We start from the raw sequence: 25259 nt of genomic DNA, 5'->3' as shown, positions 1-25259 counted from the left end.
ATATCTGCTATTTTTAGATAGCCAAAGTGTAAAATAATGCTTTTTTAGCTCAAATGAAAGAGTGACACAGATGCGTTCCAGGTCTTCATGCGTTAAAAAAAAAAAATTGCGTAAGATTTCTGCTAGAACACTAATCGCTGAAGGCAGGATTATTATAAGAAGATTTTTCTCTTAACCTTTATTTACCATGGCAAATGTTTTACTGAGCATATTGCAATGCCGCATGTTCTGACAAATCCATCCGACCATATGGTGGCATTTACATCTGAAAGTGCAGCGAGCAGCACGGCGGTGCAACCTATGAGACGTGAGTGATAACACAAAAAGGCTCGACTGTCAAAGTCTATACTGCAGCAAAGGTTTGATTGATGGACATAAACACTGGGGGTTAGCCCACAGATCATACGAAAGCCATCTATTACAGCCTCTCTAGAATTGCGCCGCTGGGGTGTCCATAGACCCATATTAACCCATTCGATCCGAACCCATTTTTTTTTAATTTGAGCTATAACCATTGTTTTATACTTTGGGCTATTCAAAAAATGCAGATCTACAAGCTTGCAGCGCGGCACCGAGTGCCGCGCTGCGAGCTTGTAGATCTGCTATTTTTGAAAAATCTCGAAAATGTGTAACTCAAATATTTGCTTTTAGAGGAACAAAATATTTTACAAAATGTTCGCTTTAAAAAATATGTATTCAAAGATTTGCTCAAAGTTTCACGATTATTATTATTATTTTTTTTAAGTGAGCTTGTAGATCTGCTATTTTTGAACAGCCAAATGAATCTAAAAATGACACAGATGCGTTACCGGATCGACTGGGTTAAAGAGAAAAAGTCATAAGCTCATCATCACACCCCACTCCGCTATCCCCAGCATGGCCTCCATTAGCTGCAGATTGACCCTGTGAGCGCTGTGATTAATATTTCAGAACCAAATGCACCCCCTTCGCCAACTGCCCTGCCTCCGACGTGCCCCCCAGCCCCCCCACCACCCCCCCACACACCACAGCAGCCTCCCCCCCCGACCCCCAGCTCACCGCCTCCATGTCTCAGTACCACATCGCCTCAGCATCACATCAGCCTCTATAATTAATTATCCTGCAGCTGTAGTGTGCCCTGCCAGGCTTATTTCTATTAATACCATACACACGTGCACTCCCACACACACACACACACACACACACACACACACACACACACACACACACACACACACACATGCACACCGCAAACCCACACACACACACACATGTGGTGTCTGCACCCAAGCATACGCTCACACACACACACACACACACACACACACACACACACACACACACTGTTATGCAAACATACAGTATACTGTATGTGCACACAACCACACACACTTGTAAGTAGGCCTACAGTAGGCGTGTGTGTGTGTGTGTGTGTGTGTGTGTGTGTGTGTGTGTGTGTGTGTGTGTGTGTGTGTGTGTGCGGGGACAGTGGCCCTTCACAGCTATTCAATATTGTAAATGTGATGCTGCTGTATGTTTATTGGCATTAACACACATTGCTGTGAGCCGCGCTATTTCACAGACACTCTTGTCTTATTTCATGAGGAAAGTTCGGGGAAAGTATATTTATACTTGCAGTGGTAAGTACAGTACTTGAGTACATTTACTCAAGTACTGTACTTAAGTACAATTTTGAGGTATTTGTACTTTACCTGAGTATTTCCAATTTCTTTTATTACTTTTACTTCTACTCCACTACATCTCAGAGGCAAATACTGTACTTTTACTCCACTACAATTATTTGAAAACTTTAGTTACTTTATAGATTCTGATTATTATTACAAAACATGCATTAACCACTTCAGATCTATATACATTTTGGCCATTTGAAAATAGCCGATCTACAAGCTCACAAGGCGTCGCGATGCGACGCATTGTGAGCTTGTAGACCTGCTATTTTCAAAAGATTTGTATACGTTTGAAAACCTGAAATGGGACATTCTGCATAATGAGTACTTTTAATTTTGGCACTTTAAGTACATTTTGATAACAGTACTTATACTTTGACTTTTACTCAAGTACATTTGAATTCCGGACTTTTACTTGTAACAGAGTATTTCTATACATTGCAGTATTGATACTTTTACTTATGTAACAAATGTGAGAACTTTTTTCCCACCACTGTATACTCGGTCGCACGCAGTGCTGCGCGCCGAAAATAGCTGATCTACAAGCGACACATTACATTACGTTACATTACAGTGATTTAGCAGACGCTTTTATCCAAAGCGACTTACACGCCGTGAGCTTGTAGATCGGCTGTGTTCAGGGCACCGACAACCAACCGGCGGCGCAACTAAGTCTAAAACAGGCTTAACGGATGCACTGATCCACTTTGCCCCGCAGCGGTGTGTCATTTATTACGCCGCTGCTCCCCAAAGCCTATTTCGTTCCCAGCGGGAACATTGGGCACATCATCCAATTTGCGGCCGTCCAATCACTAAGCTCCCTGTTTAGTGCATCGGCCGCTGTGCATCTGATCGGCATCTCGATTCCATCTCTCTCACACATACTGTATGCAGCTACTTCTCCATTCTTCTCCTAAAAGTTACAGTAATATCACCACCCGTCTCCCCAATCGTTCACTCTAGAGTTATATTATCCCATTAAGACCGGGAACGCATCTGTGTCATTTTCAGATTTCTTTGGCTATTAAAAAAATAGCAGATCCACAAGCTCGTAGCGCGGCACCGAGTGCCGCGCTACGAGCTTGTAGATCTGCTATTTTTTTGAAAAATCGTGGAAACTTTGTGCAAATCTTTGAATATACGTTTTAAAACGAACTTTTTTAACTCCGATCTGTGATTCTGGGGGGTCCCTGGAACAACATATTTGGAGATGGGGGTTGGCGGCCAATACATATAGTTTTGGGTGGTCCTTGTCATGGAAAGGTTTGAGAACCACTCATATAGCAACATAATTTTTTTAAGAAAACTGTTACGATTTAGAAGACATTTGTAGAATTCCCAGAAGCAAAGATTTGAGTTAAAAAACGCTTTAATATATATATATATATATATATTCAAAGATATGCACAGATTTTCAAGATTTTTCAAAGAAATAGCAGATCTACAAGCTCATAGCGCAGCACTCGGTACTGCGCTATAAGCTTGTAGATCTGCTATTTTTTAATCTAAAAATGACACAGACACAGACACAGAAAAATTACACAGATACGTTCCCGGTCTTATTGGGTTAAAAAACTGCTGCATTGGGCCTGTGCATGCACAATGGAGGGGCTCTGCTGTGACAGATACCGAATATGTTGCACAAGCATATTTCTTTTGCCAGTTTCATAGCTTGAAACTTTTTAACGCAATATGACGCATTCTCGAGACCATTCTCCAGAGGTTGTTCTTGTGACAATGCTTGCATTCTCTGTGCTCAGTCAGTGTTGCAGTAATGAGGTGTTTATGCAAGAAATAAAGAAGGTACAAAACATGAAACATCTGCTCTTTACATGAAACAAAACTGATCAGATGAATCCGCTTGAAAGCTTATACTGTATGAGTCCCCCTGTGGAGCGCACCTGATTGAACACACTTCTGTCATGAAGGGAAGATGCAGATGAAAGACAGAGAACAATTTTAAAATCTGGCTTTTTTTCCATCCCTGGTGGGGAAACTGAGACACAAAGGCCATACGAGCAGTGGTGGAAAAAGTTATCACAATTTTTACTTAAGTAAAAGTATCAATACTGCAATGTAGAAATGCTCTGTTACAAGTGACAGTCCGGAATTCAATTTGTACTTGAGTAAAAGTAAAAGGTTTTGGTATCAAAATATACTTTAAGTACAAAAGTAAAAGTACTCATTATCCATTTCACAAGTTTTAAAATGTATACAAATCTTTTGAAAATAGCAGATCTCCAAGCGCACAATGCGTCGCATCGCGACGCATTGTGAGCTTGTAGATCTGCTATTTTAAAATGGACACAATGTATATAGGGCTGAAGTGGTTAATGTATGTTTTGTAATAATAATCCAAATCTACAAAGTAACTAGTAACTAAAGTTTTCAAATAATTGTAGTGGAGTAAAAGTACAATAGTTGTCTCTGAGATGTAGAAGTAAAAGTGCTGAAAATTGGAAATACTCAAGTAAAGTAAAATTGTACTTAAGTACAGTACTTGATCAGAGATTTTTCAACATTTTGCCCGCTCAACAACATGTCCTCCTCCTCTTCCAGGTGTCTGTCCTGTGTGAACAGTACGTTCCGCTGCCACTGGTGTAAATATCGCAACCTGTGCACCCACGACCCCAGCAGCTGTTCCTTCCAGGAGGGCCGGGTCAACGCCTCAGAGGTACGTTTACTTTACATGAGCACACACACACACACACACACACACACACACACACACACACACACACACACACACACACACACACACACACACACACACACACACACACACACACACACACACACACACACACACACACACACACACACAGGCACTTTGAAACTCTGACAAGGTCAGATGCAGCTCAAACTGTTCTGCAAGTGCATACTGTACATCTTACCTTTCCTGTGTAAACCATCCTCCATCAGAGAGGACGTTTAGAGACCTATAAAGTAGACGGGCTGAGGGAGTATTAGTGCACTAGCATGCATGGTGAAAACATTGAGCCGAAATTGTACTGGCCTTACAAATGTATATGTTGTCTCAGACACTTGTACTCACAAAAAATGTACTTTATTTTGTATTTATTTTGAAAAAGAATTGTTAAATTGGTTAGCATATGCCGTTTAGGCAGATGGCAAGCATCAGAGGACATCTTTATTAAGAAAGAGTTTTACAGCCAGACGGTCCTGGGTTCGATTCCCGCCATGGACGCTGTGGGCGCTGGGGGCGTGTTCTCTCCTCCGCGTCATCAGTGCCCATACCCTAGGTGGGGTTGGCGAAAGGGCCTCTGTGTGTGGAGTTTGCATGTTCACCCTGTGTCCTCTAGCGGGTAGGTACACTCACAAAAACATGCAGTAATCCTGGTCACTATACTGGCTCCCCCTGGTCAGCCGGGGCGCCTGATGGAGGGGAAAGGAACTGGTTGGAATAACGTGTTCCTTCCACACGCTACGTCCAACCGGGGAAACTCCCCCCTGTCAGGTGATAAGAAGCGGCCTGCTCACTCCTCATGCATTGAAGGAAGCATGAGCTGAGTTCGGGGCTCTCCCCAGGCTGGCAGAGGGAGAGTAACGCCCAGGATTACAGCTTAGGCAATTGGCAGTGAGTGAAAAAATGGGTTACAAAAATCGTGGGATAAACTTTTTGGAAAGAAATAAGAAAGAGTTTTATTACTTAATTTGTGAGAAGTAATGTCCATGCTGATGAACTGATTGTGGAGTCAGGTAACCTTTCATAAGGGACACCATTTAATGGTTAATTACTGAATTGAATTACTATTATGTTAATCTTTAAGTAGCAACTCATTTGTGATAAGCTAATTATTGTATTATGCATATTACTTAATGATGGTATCTTCAATGTTTTAACGACCCAAAAAACTGCTTAGTAAATGTTTAATAAGTAGATTGTTAAATGTTAGGCACGCTAATAGTTGTTCAATTTCAGTACATTATTTAACCTTTATTCTGCCCGGTAGCCGTGCAGTAGAGAGCAAAGATCTATTTTTCTCCAAAATGGAGAGAGGAAAGGAAACACTGTCTCTAGCGTTACATTAAAATGCAGTGTTTTCAAATGAAACCACTGACTGACTGTAGAAAGACACTAAATGTGTGTACATTCGGTGTGTGTTAATTCATTCCTTCAAACCTTTATTTATTCTCATCACAGTACAATTTTATATTCACATCAATGTTCACATCAATGATAAAACAGAACAAAACAGAAACGTTCCCCTATCTGAAACACAAGTTTAAAAGCAGTTGCAGACTGTGGGTAGGTCTGCAATCAAAGATTTAAATTGTAGGTCATTCCAAGTGGTTGGGGCACTAAAACAAAAGGCTGTTTTTCCCCATTTCAGTCTTTACTTTGGGGACCTTTATTTTTAGTGAGCCGGTCATTGGTAGCCTCGCGTGGCCAGACAATATCACACGACACACTGCGTGGATATTAGTCTGGTCCTTATCAACGATAGATTTTTTTCCAAGGGGCGGGTACAAAAAGATCCAAACGTATCTATTGGTTAGACCTAAACCAATCAGAGCAGTGCTTCCTTGTTCACGAACTAATCAGAGCAGTGCTTCCTTGCAATGACGTACAAGGAAGCACTGCTCTGATTAGTTCGTGAACAAGGAAGCACTGCTCTGATTGGCTCCACACCACTGCGGAGGGAGAGAAGTGGAATCTCTATGGAGGGGGGCCAGACCTAATCTGCCGAGGGCTAAAGTGCGATGCGATTTTGCAAAGGCAGATTCGGCTGGAACCAGGCTAGGTCATTGGAGCGTGTCCTATATGTTACAGGATTCCATTCCAGCAGAGATTTAATATACAGCGGTAAAGTCCCATCAACTGCCTTAAAAATAAACAGGTGCCAGTGTTTGTTTCGCCTGTCAGTCAAGGAAGGCCAGTCAAGGTGTGTGTGTGTGTGTGTGTGTGTGTGTGTGTGTGTGTGTGTGTGTGTGTGTGTGTGTGTGTGTGTGTGTGTGTGTGTGTGTGTGTGTGTGTGTGTGTGTGTGTGTGTGTGTGTGTGTGTGTGTGTGTGTGTGTGTGTATGTAGGTATTTTAGTGGAGTATTTCCAATTTTCAATACTTTTACTTCTACTCACTACATCTCAGAGGAAAATATTGTACTTTTACTCCACTACAATCATTTGAAAACGAGTTACTTTTTAGGTTTAGATTGTTATTACTAAACATACATTAACCACTTAAGCTCTATATATATTTCGGCTTTTTGAAAATAGTCGATCTACAAGCTCACAACGCGTCGCGATGCGACGCGTCGCGTTGTGAGCTTGTGGATCTGCTATTTTCAAAAGATTTTTATACATTTTGAAAACTTGAAATGGGACATTCTGCATAATGAGTATACTTTAACTTTTGGTACTTTAAGTACATTTTGATGCCAATATACTTTTGTGCTGTATTCCAGACTTTTTACTGGTAACAGAGTATTTCTACATTGCAGTATTGATACTTTTACTTGAGTAAAACATTTTTCTACCACTGCTGTTTTGGTCTGTCTGTCTGCAGGACTGCCCTCAGCTGCTCCAGTCGGGGGAGATCCTGATCCCGGCGGGCGAGGTGCGGCCCATCACCCTGAGGGCCCGCAACCTCCCCCAGCCGCAGTCGGGTCAGCGGGGCTACGAGTGCGCCGTGCACGTCCAGGGGGTCAGCCACCGGGTCACGGCGCTGCGCTTCAACAGCACCAGCGTGCAGTGCCAGAACAGCTCGGTACGTACGTGTACGACCCCCCTCCAACGATTCCCCTCAGGGAGCTCTATAGCATCTGTCACAACACGGACAGACTGGCCTTGGGAGTAACGTATAGGCACAAGGCTCACATACTGCCAGTGGTGGAAAGTAATTAAGTACATTTACTTAAGTACTGTACTTAAGTACAATTTTGAGGTATTTGTACTTTACTTGAGTATTTCCAATTTCCAATACTTTTACTTCTACTCCACTACATCTCAGAGGCAAATATTGTACTTTTACTCCACTACATTTACTTGAAAACTTTAGTTACTAGTTACTTTTCAGATATAAACTATGATATTATAACACATACATTAACCACTTTAGCCCTATTTTATACATAGGCTATTTGAAAATAGCCGATCTACAAGCTCACAACGCGTCGCACCGCGACGCGTTGTGGGCTTGTAGATCTGCTATTTTCAAATATTTAGTACTTTTACTTTTGGTACTTTAAGTACATTTTGATGCCAATACTTTTGTACTTTTACTCAAGTAAATTTTTAATTCTGGACTTTTACTTGTAACAGAGTATTTTTATATTGCAGTATTGGTACTTTTACTTAAGTAAAGAATTTGAGTACTTTTTCCACCACTGCATACTGCACATCAGTGGAGAAGAAAAAAGGGGGGAAAAAACGCCTGAGCTGTCTGTGTCATATGCTGAGGGGGAGGGGAGGGGAGAGGAGGGGAGGGGAGGGGAGAGGAGAGGAGAGGAGGGGAGAGGAGAGGAGAGGAGAGGAGAGGAGGGGAGAGGAGAGGAGAGGAGAGGAGAGGAGAGGAGAGGAGATGGAAGCGGACATCTTTTAACAGCTGGCTTTAAATGTTAACCCATTCAATCCGGGAAACGCATCTGTGTTCATTTTAGATTTGAGCTATAACTATTATTTTATACTTTTGGAGCTATTTAAAAATAGCAGATATAAGCTCATAGCGCGGCAGCCCAAATACGTATCATTTTTGGGGTCCTTGACATGAAAACGTTTGAGAACCACTGATATAGCAACATACGTTTGTTCAAAAAACTGTTCGACCAAATTGCACACATTTTCAAATAGCAGATCTAAAAGCTCATAGCACGGCACTCGGTGCCACGCTATGGGCTTGTAGATCTGCTATTTTTGAATGAATAGCCATAGAAATAAAAAATATGACACAGATGCGTTCGCCGGTCTTAACGGGTTAAACGCTGAAGATGAAAAATGGGTCTTTATGCCATTGTTTCATCAGAGGTAACATGATAATGTCACACAGGGTGACATCTAACTGTACCGTAGGTCTTGAACGTGACATATGCCAAGGAGAGGTTCGCGTGTGAGGGCGGTTATGGTAAACACACTACCATGGATGTCTGCTCCCTCTGCTCCCACACTGTAGCACACATTCACACAGCGAATAGAGGACAGGCACAGAAGACGTGACTATACAGTATGAAATGTCTCACCGCTGCTGCTACTTTTAATGCAGTCCACACCTCACCTCGCTCCTCACTCTATAATACCGCTGAGAGAACCAGGCGTTTTCCCCAGACACGGATGATGGGGCACTCCAGCCCACTTAGACCTGCTTGTCCCCCCCCCACATGTCAGCCAAGGAGAGAGAGAGAGAGCGGGGGAAGCAGACATCCATGGTAGAAATGACAGGTGGTTAAAAGCCTGTATACTCGCTGCCCTCTCTCTTTCCTCACTCTTTCTCTGTTCTTTCTTTCTCCACCACACCCACACACTCCCACTTGTCCACCGTCTGTCTGTCTGTCTGTCTGTCTGTCTGTCTGTCTGTCTAACGCTGTCTCACTCCCAAAAGGCATATTTTGACTTTTTGGGACAATTTTGACCAAACGTCAACATGTGACGTGAAGGGGGGGGGGGGCAAAAAAAGTCACAATATGGCTTTTGGGGAATATATGATTTACGATTCTGTGCCTATCGGGACTTAACTCGGATGGCGCTGATTCGGCTCAAAGCGGACTACGCAACGCTCGGCACGGCAGTGCCTCCTGTGGCTCAAGCCGACTTGAGAACTGGACTTCCGCATTGCTGTAATGCGGAAGTCCCGAAAAGTCAACATGTTCCTTCAAGGCACATGTCGACGTTTGGTCACGATATGCCTTTTGGAGAGCGAGACAGTGTCTGTGTGTCTGTGTGTCTGTGTGTCTGTGTGTCTGTGTGTCTGTGTGTCTGTCTGTCTGTCTGTCTGTCTGTCTGTCTGTCTGTCTGTCTGTGTCTCTCTCTCTCTCTCTCTCTCTCTCTCTCTCTCTCTCTCTCTCTCTCTCTCTCTCTGGACAACTATTCTCTCTATGCCTCTCCTCCTCTGACCCCCCCCAACCCAATTCTTCTTCACTCTCTCTCGCTCCTCCTCTCCCCAGTACATCTACGAGGGTGCGAAGATCAGTGACCTGGCGGTGGACCTGTCCATCGTATGGAACGGCAATTTCATCATCGACAATCCGGAGAAGATTAAAGGTACTGCTGCCGTCCATCATTGCCAGCATATAGGGGCCAGAGAGCTGTAAAGCTCTCACTCTACAGAGACCAGGCACTTCAAGTTCAAGGCTCCCACAGGGGCTTGAGAGAAAGTTCACGACGGCAGGTGCTAGGGCTGGGCAATTAACGGAAAATATATTGAAACCGATATTTAGAGACTTAATGTTGCTCATGTAGCTTAATCGAATAGATGTTTTAATAATCTTTTTATTATAATGTATTTTGTAATAATTAAAATTTTACAATATAATAAACCTTTATAATGGACTGCCCTGTATTACACTTTTGTGTAATGGTGATGTGCAAAAATAGCAGAGATAGCTATATCTACAAGCTCACAACGTGTCACATATCACGACGCACTGTGAGCTTGTACTGTAGATCAGCTATTTACTTTTGTATGACAAGTATAAGATATAAATGTATTAAAAAAAACATACAAATATGGAATATGGAGATACAAAGTTTCTGCCCCACAGCGACGTATAGATATTCCTGACCTCTTCTACTGTTGGTCACTGGAGGTTAACTGACTTGTTCAAGGGTGCCTCCACAGTACTGGCTCCAGGACATGGGACGTATTATTTATCATTGATGGTGGCCTGTTGTGCTCCTAACTATACAGCATATTCACAGTGGTTCTCAAAGTGGGGTCCTTAAGGGGGTTCCAGGGGGTCAACAGGCAAAATGTGTTAATACAGCATCACAATAATTTTAACCCCTTTATCCATATTTTATACGTTGTCTATTCAAAGCAGATGTACAAGCTCTCAGTGCGTCACTTCGTGCCGCACTGCGAGCTTGTACATCTGCTATTCTTTTTTTTTTTTTTACATTTTTGAAAAATCTTGAAAGTATTTGAAAAACTTGATTTTTTTTAACTCAAATCTTCTCTTCTGGGGGTCCCTGGCACACACAAAATTTTCTGATGGGGGGTCCGCGGGCCAAATATATATAAATGTTGGGGTCCTTGGCATGCAAAAGTTTGAGAACCACTGCCTTGTTCAATATAACACCAATGGTGTGTGTGTGTGTGTGTGTGTGTGTGTGTGTGTGTGTGTGTGTGTGTGTGTGTGTGTGTGTCAAATACATCGTTTTTCAATAGAATGGGTTTGTCTTGTGTTGCAGTGCACCTCTACAAGTGCGCCGCTCAGAGGGACAGCTGTGGCATGTGCCTGCGTGCCGAGAGGAAGTTCCAGTGCGGCTGGTGCTCCGGCGAGGGCCGTTGCACCATGAAGCAGCACTGCCCGCCCATCTCGCCCTACGCCAGCCGCTGGCTGGACCGCTCCATCCGCAACGTCAAGTGCACCAACCCACGCATCAACGAGGTCAGTTGGTATCCTCAGTCCAGTTCCAGGGGTTACCTAAACCATTAGTTTACACTTTGGATATTCAAAAATAGCAGATATACAAGCTCATAGCGCGGCACCGAGTGCCGCGCTATGAGCTTGTAGATCTGCTATTTTTTTTAAATCGTGAAAGTGTGTGCAAATCTTTGAATATATATATATTTTTTAAAGCAAACATTTTTAACTGAAATCTTTGCTTCTGAGGGTCCCTGGAACAAAATATTTTGATATGGGGGTCGGCGGACAAATACATATCATTTTGGAGGTCCTTGACATGAACCACTGATGTAGCAACATACGTTTTTCATGAAACTGTTAGGATTTAGAAGACATTTGTAGAATCGGAACCTCAGACCTTAATGGGCTAACTGGCAAGAACCCCCTAATATAGATAGATAACATAGACCACCCCCCCCCTCATTGCGAAATGGCCGAAAAAAAGAAGAAAACAGTGAAAATAAACACTGCCTCAGCCGGTCGGTCTGTAGTTAGTTAATCAGCCAATCACTGTCAGCAAAGCGACGAGCACTTATCTTAGAAGTGAAAGCCAATTAACACATTGGGTGCCAGAGGTTTATTAAAATATTATACGTTGAGTGCCAGCATTTCTTCCATCCACTTGCGTTATACATTTCGTGCTGTGAGAAGCCCCGACGCGGAAATGCATGTAAACAAAGCGTGCGTGCGAGACGGCGGAGGGTCCCGACTAACGCCTGGAACAATAATATTTCCAACGCGACCCTCCATTGCAGCGTGATCGCCGATCGAAAACGGCTCGTTTCCACCACATTAAAAAGAAATGGAGATATTAAGCTTTTAATCAAGGAGATAACATTGAAAACGCCGACCGGAAGGATTTTTGACATGGAGCCAGATCCAGCCTCTTCTTCTCAGAAACTGCTTGGGTGATGTCAAAGTTTCGTTTTAGCGCCCCACGTGGCCCACATGTATAAAAATAGAATTGGGTCAAAAACGGTCCGGACCGTTTTCGGCACTTCTCGTTTGGACCCTCAAAAACGGTCCGGACCGTTTTTGGCATTCAATGTGTTAAGCACACTTTATATATGAGAGTGTAAAAAGTGACCCAAATGGACCCGTGTACGATACATCAAGTGGACTATGCATTACAGAGTAGTTTTTCAGTCATGTCATTCATTTGCCTGGTGGCTATACTCTCTTTACACGTGTATACAAATCCATTCTCATTTAGAACACGTGGGTGTGTAGAGCGGACAAGTGACACTGTTTTTATACTGATGACTGGAAAATATTCTAATAATTATGCAAAGAATTATTAGCTCAAATATAAAATAAAATATGTAATAACTGGGACTTTAAAAAGTGTCTTTTGGGGCTTATATTGGCAGCAATAACCACTGGAACCGACCCAGCATTATTCATCAGCACATTTCACATGCACGCAGTGTACCCAGCGCGCTTTGCTGGATGCTCTCCATACATTTCAAACAACAAATACCATCAGGCGAACTTTGTGTTCTTTTTACCAGAGACTGCCTCACAGTTCATCACAAACCGCTTGAATCCCCCAAAAGCGCTTGGCAGGCACTAGGCAGGCAGCTTAAACAAATTCAGCCTGTTTAGGGAAAGGTGGCTGTGTATCTTATGTGTCACAAAGTGCTGTTCGTTCTCTTGAACGAGGCACAGCGGGTCAGACACAAGGGAGGCGAGGCTCCCTCACTTCAAAGAGCCGCAAGCCTTTGAAGTTTCCCCGTCACATTAGTAGTGTGTTTCTGAAGACGCGGCAGTAGAAGAGAGAGTGGCTGCCTGGAGCTCCAGGGATGGGAGGACCAGAGTTGGTCTGGGATCACTCTGGCAGGTTGAACCATCTAAGCCCTACACACAGTATGCACTTTGACATTCGATGAATATAGTGGAAATGGCCAATCTAGAAACTCACACATGCGTTGTGAGCTTTATCAGGATTGTGCCTATAATTATCTGCCAAAAATAGGCACACCGGGTTGAAAGTGGTTAACGGTTCACTGTTGAAGGTGATCAGGATAGTTTTCTTTCTTTCTTTCTTTCTTTGTATTGAAAGTTTCTGTATTTTGGGGCGTAATGCATAATTTAAGAAAAAAATAATAATAATCTTTTTGTGCGTGAACTGATTCTTGGTTTCTTGGTTGCCTTAAATGTTAAAGGAAACAGTCTTAATGATCTCACAATGTTACATGTGTCCTATTGCTTATTTATGTACTGTACAACCAGCCCAACCAGCCCACCCCCCTTCCCCACAAACACACAGTTATGGCACACACACTCATGCATACATAACATGCAACTCTCACAGTTCACACACACACACACACACACACACACACACACACACACACACACACACACACACACACACACACACACACACACACACACACACACACACACACACACGCTATGTTTTATCCTCTTGACAGATATGTACAATTAATGTTTATGCATAATTATGCATTTTGTCAATAGGGCTGTCGATCAATCAATCAATCAATCAATCAATCAATCAATCTTAGTATGGCTGCCAATACCAATGTACTAGAAGAGTATAGCTGTGGCACATGTTGAAATGACTTTGACCTCTGTAATATCTGATTCTTATGTATAATTCAGTAAAGTGGATTCAAAACAATCATTCATAGATGATACAAAAAGAGCAGTGGTTCTCAAAGTGGGGTCCAGAGACCCTCAGCGTTCCTTGAGGGGGTTCCAAATGGATCCATTCCTTACAGGCACTGTAACTCTGAGAGTGTACAAATATGGATCCAATTGGTTCCATTCGTACACTCTCAGAGTTATGGGGGTCCTTGAAATGAACCCATTTAGACCGGTCACTTTTTTTTATAAGCAATATTTTACACTTTGGCTATTCAAAAAAAGCTGAAAAGCTATGAGCTTGTAGATCTGCTATTTTTGAAAAATCGTGAAAATGGGTGCAAATCTTTGAATATATATTGGTTAAAGCGAACATTTTTAAATCAAATCTTTGCTTCTGGAGGTCCCTGGAACAAAATATTTTGAGATGGGGGTCGGCGGCCAAATACGTCCAATTTTGGGAGTCCTTGACATGAAAAAGTTTGAGCACCACTGATATAGAAAAACTGTTAGGATTTAGAAGACATCAGTAAGAATCGGCCTCAGGTCTCAATGGGTTAAAAGGTCTGAGAACCACTGGACGTTCAGAAATGCCCATTCAGTATCTGAAATGACAAAGTCTGTAAAGAATGATGTTACCATGAGATCTCATTACATCCTCCTCCTTCTCCGTCCCAAACCCCTCCAGGTCAGCCCGGTATCAGGGCCCCCAGAAGGAGGTACGCTCGTCACCATCCAGGGTCTGAACCTGGGGCTGTCGTTCTCCGAGCTGGAGGGCAACGTGGAGGTGGCGGGGGTGCAGTGCACCCCGCAGGAGGAAGGCTACATCACTGCAGAACGGTAAAAAGAGACACCACCACCTCAAAGTGGTTCCCTTGGTTCTCTCTGGGGACCCCCAGGGGTCCTTGGAGGGGTTCCAGGGGGTCCCCAGCGAAATGTGTTAAATATAGCATCACAATAATTGTAACCGTTTATACTTTGGCTATTCAAAAATAGCAGATCTACAAGCTCATAGCGCGGCACCGAGTGCCGCGCTATGAGCTTGTAGATCTGCTATTTTTTGAAAGATTGTGAAAATGTGTGCAAACCTTTGAATATATATATATTTTTAAGCGAACATTTGTAACTCAAATCTTTGCTTCAGGGGGGGTCCCTGGAACAACGTATTTTAAGATGGGGGTCTGTGGTCAAAGACATAGCATTTTGGGGGTCCTTGACATGAAAAAGGTTTGAGAACCACTGCTCTATACTCCAAGCAGACACACTGTGCTGACACATGTACGTGGATATCTCCGCTGTCAGGTGGAAACCATGTATGGAGAAACAAAAAAAAATGGATCCAATGTAGTTATTAGTTACAAGCGGGCTCTTTTCAGTGTTCAATATTTTAAAAGCCCACAGATACACGTAACCACTTTCACTTTAATGGCAAGACCACTTTGGTAGAGGTTTGGGTTGTGTAGTTACCTTGCCATGCTGTAACTCCAGGTGGACAAGAAATCCAAAATAATTTCTCCATTGATTAAATTGATCGTTCAAAATGTGCTTCTCGTTGACTTACGTCGTACAACAAAACCACTCTGATGCAGGCTCTTTTGCCTGTAAACGAACGCAAACCAAGCTGATTCTGACAGTGTAGAACATCACCAAACCCAGTACTGTTTGTTTTTTTAAATAAAAATGTCAACTTCCTGTTGTTTTTACTATTTGAAGATCCAGATCCAGATTCGCGGATCCAGTCCGGGTTTTCTTCCTAATAAAAATAGCAAAATCGACAGGAAGTTTACATTTTTATTTAACAAAAAAAACAGTACTGTGTTTGGTGATGTTCTATACTGTCAGAGTCAGCTTTGTTTGAGTTCGTTTACAGACTAAAAGAGTTCCTCCTGTACAATGTAAGTCAATGAGGAGCATATTTTAAATTATCAATTATCTAAATGGAGAAATTGTTTTAGATTTCTTGCCCACCTTTGTTGTTACATCATCGCAAGGTACACAACCCAAACGTCTACCAAAGTGGTCTTGCCCTTTAAAAACATTTTTAAAATAGCGACACGGATATGGATATAACGAAGGTTTCTGCCAGAAGAAAAAAAAAGGAAATGCAAGCACTCACGGGCATGCACATAGACATGCTCACTCTTTTTCATTCTCTCTGTGTCTCTCTTTATAGACATAGCACACACACTCACGCACGCACACTCTTTAATAATAAGCCAAGTCCAATAATGCCTCAGGATTATGCATGAAGGCGTATAGTTTGTGTGGCGGTGTTGCAGCAGCACTAAAGGAAAGCGCCAGTCTTTGTGTTGTCATCTTCGCTCGGGTTTTGCGAGGCTGCTGGCACAGCTGTAATTGAAATGCGCCTCGTGTCGCTGACTTGGGGGACAATCTGTTAGCCATGTGTTCCTCTCGCAGCCCATGTAATGTGATTGGGTGCTCCGTGGCCGCAGGGACTTTATTTATATCCCTCGTAATATAAGAAAAGCAAAAAAGAAGAAGGGAACATGCCGGCGGAAAATTGGAAAACTCTCATGATGTACAGTATGAAGAAAAGAGAGGAAGGGTGTAAGCAAGTGGAGCAGGAGGATGCTCTTATTGTATCAGCGGGGTGAGGTGCGCGTGCCGAGCGGCGCGTTTGCGGGCGGAGGCCATTCATTTGGGGTGCACAGCGAGTGCTTTAACCCATTAAGACCGGGAACGCATCCGTGTCCTTTTTTGATTTCTTCATTGGCTATTCAAAAATAGCAGATCTACAAGCTCATAGCGCGGCACCGAGTGCCGCGCTATGAGCTTGTAGAACTGCTATTTTTTTTTAACCATGAAAATGTGTGCAAATCTTTAGTTTGAATATATATATATTTTTAAAGCGAACATTTGTAACTCAAATCTTTCCTACAAATGTCTTCTAAATAATTTTTTTTTAAACGTAATGTTGCTTGCTATACCAGTGGTTCTCAAACTTTTCATGTCAAGGACCCCCAAAATTATATGTATTTGTCCGCGGACCCCCATCTCAAAATATTTTGTTCCAGAGACCCCAGAAGCAAAGATTTTAGTCAAAATTTTTCTTTTCTTTTTTTTCCTTTTTTTTTTTTATAGCAGATCTACAAGCTACATGAGCTCTATGAGCTTGTATATCTGCTATTTTTGAATAGCCCAAAGAAATCTGAAAAAGACACAGACGTGTTCCCGGTCTAAATGGGTTAAAACATGGCATTACAGCTGTTTCCACCATTAATTTCGTCGCAGGGTCAGTTGCTATAATGACTTATTCATGGGGCACTTTATCTTATTGACCTGACAGGCAATACTGATTTATTGAAGGAGCCGCGCCGTCGTCATGGAAACGGGGGAGGTAATGGTGGGTGGCAATCGTGCCGCAGTTGGGGGAGGAGAGTAGTTTATCATTTGTGTTATATTGCCGTTATAGGTTTTCCATTTGGAAGAAAGATGGCCCTCCGTATTGACCCGCAACTTCCATGAAAGTCTGCCTCAATCACGTCGGGTGCCGCGAGAGAGACCAGCCTCCCTTCCCTGGTGCTATTGATAACAAAATGTGATACAGTACAGTGATTATTCTGGGATCACAGCGTGTGTGTGTGCGTGTGTGTGTGCGTGTGTGTGCGTGTGCGTGTGTGTGTGTCAGGATTGTATGTGAGATGGCTGCTACACCGCAGGGAAGCCCGCCAGGGCCCGTCCAGCTGTGTGTTGGAGAATGCCGCCCAGAACTGCGCACCCAGTCCTCCCAGCTCTACTCCTTTGTGGTAAAAGGACTAACTCTCATTTCAATTGTGAATTTATTCTAAATCAGTGGTTCTCAACCAGTGGTCCGGGGACCACCAGTGGTCCTTGAGGGGGTTCCAGGTGGTCCCCAGCTAAATGATGGAGAGTTGGTAACCGAATGGACCCCTTATAGATCTTTAACTCTTGAGAGCGTAAAATGAATCCAAACGGACCTTTATGGGTGCGTTTGGTTTCATTTTACGCTCTCAAGAGTTAAATTATTGTTACCAACATCAATACAGCATGGAATTGAGGACAAAATCTTATCCAACGACAACAAAATATTAAAAGTTTTGGGTCTAAGAGGCTAAATCTAAAACCGTGGTCCGTGGCTCAAATGCCGAATAAATAATGGACCTTGATACGAAAAGGGTTGAAAACCACTGTTCTAAATGACATGCACTGAGTGTAAATATGTGAAGTTCATCACCAACTCCTTCACACAGACTGTGCCCGAGAGGTGAATCCAGGTGAAAGTTATGAGCCTTTATTGAAGTCTGTCTGTTTTTATTTCACCAACTGCGAGTTGGAGATGAAATAAGGTTCAAGCTTTGAGGTTGAGATCTCGATTATTTCTCGGTTAAACGAATAATCAGAAAGCTCGTTTTTGTTTGTGTGCGTGTGAAAGAATCTTTGTGAAAAAAAATCGTATTGATCTTCTAAAATGTACTAAACAGATTAGTCTGATTAAAGACTTGTTTGTTTATAAAATAATCTGAAAGAAGATCCATGTTTTCTCCGGGTCAGTCCTTCTACAGTGAAGTTAAACAGTGTTCGTATTGATCTGTTTGTTCACTGCTGTGAGTACCAGGCCGCTGGCTGAAGACAGACAGACAGACAGACAGACAGACAGACAGACAGACAGACAGACAGACAGACAGACAGACAGACAGATCAAGCTTTGTATGAAATCACTTCAGAAAAAAGTGTTTTGCAGAATGCTGTATAATTGAAGTAGACATGTTGTATAGTCATGTACTGTATGGGACTGTGTTGAATGAAACATTCATGAACGGTGGATCCTCCTCTCTCTCCAGACCCCGTCCATGCTGGCCCTCACCCCAGGCAGAGGGCCGGAGTCTGGGGGCACCAAGGTCACCATTGTGGGGGAGAACCTGGGCGCGGGGAGCACTGTCAACGTGCTCTTTGGCAATCAGACTTGCGAACTCTACAGGTGAGTCAAGCCTTACCTTTCCTCCTACTGAGTTGAAGACAGTGGTACACTGTTTTGACGTATTTTTACTTTCCTGGAGTATTTCCAATTTTCAGTACTTTTACTTCTACTACACTACATCTCAGAGGCAAATATTGTACTTTTACTCCACTACAATTATTTTTAAACTTTAGTTACTGGTTACTTTGTAGATTTTGATTATCATTACAAAACATACATTAACCACTTCAGCCCTATATACATTTCGGCAATTTGAAAATAGCCGATCTACAAGCTCACAATGTGACGCATTGTGAGCTTGTAGATCTGCTATTTTCAAAAGATTTTTATACATTTGAAAACGTGAAATGGGACATTCTGTTTAATGAGTACTTTTACTTTTGGTACTTTAAGTACATTTTGATGCCAATACTTTTGTACTTTTACTCGAGTGCATTTTGCAATTCTGGACTTTTACATGTAACAGAGTATTTCTATATTGCAGTATTGATACTTTTACTTAAGTATTAAAAAAAAGGTACTTTTTCCCTCAATCCACGTATCTCGAGAACCGTTTGACAGACCGACTTCAAATTCGCCACACACGTTGCAGACGACCCAGGGGGGGTGCAGTGCCCAGCATCGAGTCGGTTGGATAGGCGGTTGTCCAGCACTGCCAGAAAAGGCTCTGGCCGTGGCCCAAATGAGCCAATTGATTGCCATGGCAACCCCAGCCTAAGCTTGATTTAGCAAATTTCCCTGCCATTTGATTGCTTCAGTCAGTCTACTTTCCACAGTCAGTTTTGCACTCTTCAGACATTCTCCATACGTTCTCCGCTGACATTCTCCACTGCACAAGGACTTTCCAGAACCGCTAAGTTGGTTAATAAGGAACAGGAGGAAAGGTTTAGGGGATCATCTGTATAACACTGACTCCTCATCTCCCTTCCACACTGTACCCTAGTGGGCAGTAACCAGCCATTAACTGAGAGGAGAGTAGATTCATTTCCATCCTTCTGATGTGGAAAGAGTTTTGTAGCCAGCCTTTGTTTTAACCCACTCTAGTTTGTTGGTTTGAGCCAAGGGTAGTAGTGAGCTATTTCTGTGGTTCTCAAAGTGGGGTCCGGGACCCTCAGGGGTTTCCAAGGGCCGGGGTCCACAGCTAAATTAGTTTAACCACTTCTTTAACCCTATATACCTCGGCTATTTGGAAATTGTGTTGCATCGTGACGCGTTGTGAGCTTGTATCCATTGCATTTGAACCCATTAAGACCTGAAGCCGATTCTACAAATGTCTTCTAAATCCCAACAGTTTTCTGAAAAACGTATGTTTCTATATCAGTGGTTCTCAAACTTTTTCATGTCAAGGACCCCCAAAATTATTTGTATTTGGCCGCCGACCCCCATCTCAAAATAATTTGTTCCAGGGACCCCCAGAAGCAAAGATTTGAGATAAAAATGTTTGCTTTAAAAGAATAAATATTCAAAGATTTGCACATATTTTCACAATTTTTCAAAAATAGCAGATCTACAAGCTAGCTATGAGCTTGTATATCTGCTATTTTTGAATAGCCAAAGTGTAAAATAATGCTTTTTAGCTCAAATCCAAAAATGACACAGATGCGTTCCAGGTCTTAATGGGTAAAAATGAATCTTGAAAATATTTTGGACGTGTTTGAATAATTATATTATTTAAAAAAATATTTTCAGATGGTGGTCCGTGGCCAAATACATATTAATTTGGGGGTCCTTGACATAAAACCGTTTGTGAACCACTGAATACAGCAACAAGGTGTACTAGTTGTGGGATTTGAGATCTTTTCAGGCGACTTGTTTTCCTTTTTTGAACATTGTGGAGAACTGTTCGCTTCACTGCAGCAGGACGTTTTGCACCAATAGCCCCGGAATTTTTATCGTATCACTTACAGCATTTATGTCACTAGACCTCCCTTTGAAAAGATGATGTGCCAGGGACCCCCCATAAGAGAAGATTTGTCATGATTTGTCAAAAATGTGTGTTTGATAATAGCAGATCTACAAGCAGAATTGGGGGGCTTCAACTGGTTAAGGGACATCTTATACTTAGACTGGACTCCCTTATCAAAGCCACTGAGCATTTCTCACGGGGGAGCTTTTGGTTATCGTCAACATAATTATTTCCATCTGTTGTCAACATCTCTTAGCAGTGCTGTCAATGACGGCAATGAAAGTAAAAAGGGCCGAGCAGGGTGCCACGCCCTCCTGTCAATGGCTGACAGTCTGATAATGTGTCCTGATATCCAGCCCTCTCTGCCTGCAGTCCATCATGAAGCTGCCTACCCAGGTTACCAGAGCTGGGTCTTAACCATTTTACCCAATCAATCCGGGAACACATCGCTGTCATTTTAGATGTCTTTGGCTATTCAAAAATAGCAGATATACAAGCTCGTAGCGCGGCACTCGGTGCCGCGCTACGAGCTTGTATATCTGCTATTTTTGAGCTTGTAGATCTGCTATTTATTTATTTTTAATCGTGAACATTTTTGCAAATCTTTGAAAATATATACTTTTTTTAAAGCATTTTTAACTCAAATCTTTGCTTCTGGGGATTCTACAAATGTCTTTTTATTTTTTTTACTTATGTTGCTATATCAGTGGTTCTCAGACTTTTTTCATGGCAAGGACCCCCTAAATGATATGTATTTGTCCACGAACCCCCCCATCTCAAAATATTTTGTTCCAGGGACCCCCAGAAGCAAAGATTTGAGTTAAAAATGTATATATGTATTCAAAGATTTGCACAAATGTTCACGACATAGATGCGCTCCCGGATTGAACGGCTTAAACCTGGGGCAAACATTCTGTGAAAATAGTTGATCCTTTTATATCGACAATTTTCAGCGAAGAGATTTAGTGGAGTGGGAAAAAAAAGGAGGGAGGCTAAGTATACAGTATAGACCCCTGGGGGACTCTGTTCAACTAAGTATAGAGGCTTTAAGTGGTTATGCCCAGTTAAGTCATTCAGTGCCATTGACGACGCCGACGTCACGTTTTCATAAGCCCAGAGTGCCAATGACGTCGCCGACGTCATAAAAAAAAAGAAAGAAAAAAAAAGATTTTTTTTCAATATATTTTTTAAATATATATATATATTTTTTAAATGTTCAGAACCCAAGATATGATGATTTGAAGATTTGCTGCTCCATTCACTTCTTGTTTAACTTCTTACTGAAAAAGGCTGTATCTCGGCTCCTAAGCACTTTTCTTTTTACAATGTATTTTTGGCCTTGGCACAGGGTAGTGATAAAGCCAGAAATAAGTTTGCCACTGAATGAGTTAAGTTCTTTTTTATAATCAAATGTTTTGATTGTAACGTCAGGCTTAAACAGACGTCACATTCACAGAACTTCACATGAGAATCCCCTGTTGCACGGCGTTAGAGCCTCCTCGATACTATGAGCTGCACAAAGACGTCTCTATTCATATAGGAGCATTCATTACATTACATACTGTACACATAACTGAAAAAGAAACTATCATGATAGCAAGTTGTGAGGGAGGGGGTGAAACCTCTGGGGGGGCCGGTATTGTTCTTGCCGTATTTATAGATATCTATTTAAAGATCAAAACGGTTGACATTAGTCAGGAGGGCGAAGTGAAGAAGCCATTACCCCTCTAATTACATCTGTTCCATCCCTAATGGTGTCTGTCTGGGGTGAGGATGACTCTGGCCTGTAATGAATGCTCAACCCCTTATGGTAATGCAGTGCATGTTTTGTAGCTCATAACCGTGCGTAAATGCCTCTGCAGTATATAGAGCGGGCTGGTCTGACAGAAATCGGAATCTAAATGAATAAGTTGGTATTCCTGACAGGAGGAGGAGGAGGCTAGTGGACAAAGTACAGTGGTGGGAAAAGTACTCAATTGCTTTACTTTAGTAAAAGTATCAATACTGCAATGTAGAAATACTCCGTTACAAGTAAAAGTCCGGAATTCAAAATTTACTTGAGTAAAAGTACAAAAGTATCGGCATAAAAATGTACTTAAAGTACCAAATGTAAAAGTACTCATTATGCAGAATGTCCCATTTCAAGTTTTCAAATGTATAAAAATCTTTTGAAAATAGCAGATCTACAAGCTCACAATGCGTCGCATTGCGACACATTGTGGGCTTGTAGATCGGCTATTTTCCTGGTCAAATATTACTCAACTACAAGTGAAAGTTGCTCAAATGTGTACTTGAGTTAAAGTACTGGAGTTCTTGCTTTAAAAAAGTACTTATGTATTCCTAAGTTAAGTACATGCTTTTAAAAATGCTCAAGTATTCAAAAGTATATTTTCTTTTGGTTAATTCATAAATTATGAATGAAAATACATTATGAATCATAATGTGTTTTCGTAAGTTTGGGTCAAGTGGGTTCCCGTCCTAGACATGTAGTCAGTGGAGTCAGAAGTACAATATTTGTCTTTGAAATGCAGTGTAGTGAAAGTCATAAGCCCCCAAAAACACTAATACTCAAGTAGGTAAAGAGAAGTCCAGCGTGCTTCAGCCAGCAGAATGTAGAAGGGCTCGTCAGTGTAGCCTCGCGTAGCCAGACTATATCACTGCGTCTGGCAGATTCGTCTGATGCTCCAGTGTATTTTATTTGGGTAGTCTCTCCTGAAGTGCCCATGTATTATTATTTTCACTAATACTCAAGTATACTTAAAAAATGTACTTAACCCATTAAGACCGGGACCACATCTGTGTAACCACTTAAACCATTATTTTATACTTTGGCTATTCAAAAATAGCAGATCTACAAGCTCATAGCGCGGCACCGAGTGCTGCGCTAAGAGCTTGTAGATCTGCAAAAAAAAAAAAATCGTGAAAATGTGTGCAAATTTTGAATATATATATTTTTTAAAGCAATTTTTTTTTAACTCAAATCTTTGCTTCTGGGACCCTGGAACAACATATTTTGAGGTGGGGGTCCACCGCCAAATACATAATGTTGGGGGTCCTTGACATGAAAAGAGTGTTTCAGAAAGTAAATCATTACTATCCACGACTGCAGGAGGACCATGTTGGAGATCGTGTGTTTCTCTGCGCCATCCGTGACCAGTGCCGGGGTGGTGCAGGTCACTCTGAGTGTTGACCGGGCCAAGGTGCCAGGGAGTCTGACTTTTGAGTACATAGAAGACCCCACAGTCCAGCGCATCGAACCCCAGTGGAGCATCACCAGGTAACCATACACAATATAACTGCAAAAAGAAATATGAGCACTCGTCACAACAAACAGTCTTTTACCGGGTGCACGGTTCAAGGAGAATTCAACTAAATCAAAAGAACCATACATAATACACGGTGTATACACACAGGTACACAATTCAGATATTTTCTTTTTATTATATATTTTCTGCTTTTATTGATAGTCAATGAGAGAGAGAGACGGGAAACTGGGAGAGAGTAGGGGAGTGACTTGCAACAAATAGTCCACCCTGGCCGGGAGTCAAACAGGGGACTCGCTGTCAGGCATTAGAGTCTAATGTGGTATGCGACCTGACCATACAGCTATCAGGTCACCCGGAGTGGTGTTTTCCCATATGGCCACGTTAGTGCCACAGCAGCTAAACCCAGGGGAGCATCGGAAAATCTATTGAATTTACACAACTTTTCAGTGCCTGAAGCTAGTTTGGGATAACACCATCTGGTACTGCAAACAAACATCAAGCATGATACTTTGTTTGCAAATACTCTTTGACCCAGGCCTGGAGCCAGCGATGGATTTACCATATTATCTCTGGCCACGTGGTGCGGTGTCTCATAGCAAACACTTCAGATAGACAGCATTACAGCAACATTAGCATAAGCCGATTGTGGGTTTCTCAAATGGAATACTACCTACGTATTGCGTGCTGTTGTGTGAACTCCTTTTCACAGTCATTTAAGCTGATAATGCTGATATGTTTTTTACATTAAAGTTAACGCATGAAAACAAAATGCCTCCCTTGCTTGCAGCTGTGTGCTTAATAGAGATTCTGTGGGGAATAAGAGGGCTGTGAGGACAAGGTTACATACACATAGGTGATGTGATGGTGGTGTAGTGGTAGTAGTAAGGAAAAACAATAAGTAAAGTAATCACCAATCAAACCAAATGTAACAATCATCTCTTAAACAAACAACAAATCGCTAGATTTAAAAAAAATGGCCATGTTCATGTACCAGAATGTATGTAATGCTAAGTATCCATATTATAAACATATTGGTTAAAATGACAGGTAAACCCATTCATCAGAATACATAAAAAGATGGTTTTGTTTTGTTGGACTAGAGCCTGATTTTCAGTAATATCTGAAAATCAGTTGTCGTCAAAGCATACATCAGGCTTTAAAGGTTTCATGACGTTCAGTTTTACCACACATTAAAAGTCTTTGTCATGGTCCTTCAAACGTGTATAGAAAGTTCTAACAAAAAATTCCACTCCATTGATCCATGGCAGG

General features: G+C 42.1%; 1 protein-coding gene across 1 annotated transcript in view; it reads left to right on the top strand.

The window, feature by feature from the left end:
• Positions 1-25259, top strand: part of LOC308082818 (plexin-A2-like) — a gene marked incomplete at both ends in the record, with an annotated part of 102600 nt that overhangs the window by 45110 nt on the left and 32231 nt on the right. Inside the window, 8 exons of the mRNA XM_080424843.1 lie at positions 4227-4341; positions 7195-7395; positions 9785-9881; positions 11031-11230; positions 14547-14698; positions 17508-17625; positions 18682-18818; positions 23834-24001. Coding sequence (XP_080280969.1) covers positions 4227-4341; positions 7195-7395; positions 9785-9881; positions 11031-11230; positions 14547-14698; positions 17508-17625; positions 18682-18818; positions 23834-24001 — 1188 coding nt within the window. The remainder of the gene's footprint in view (positions 1-4226; positions 4342-7194; positions 7396-9784; positions 9882-11030; positions 11231-14546; positions 14699-17507; positions 17626-18681; positions 18819-23833; positions 24002-25259) is intronic.

The sequence above is a fragment of the Gymnoscopelus braueri genome (assembly GCF_963280865.1).
Source record: "Gymnoscopelus braueri genome assembly, chromosome: 3".
Classification (NCBI taxonomy): Eukaryota; Metazoa; Chordata; class Actinopteri; order Myctophiformes; family Myctophidae; genus Gymnoscopelus; species Gymnoscopelus braueri.
The sequence above is the reverse complement of the archived record's forward strand: the minus strand, read 5'-3'. Positions and strand labels throughout refer to the sequence as shown.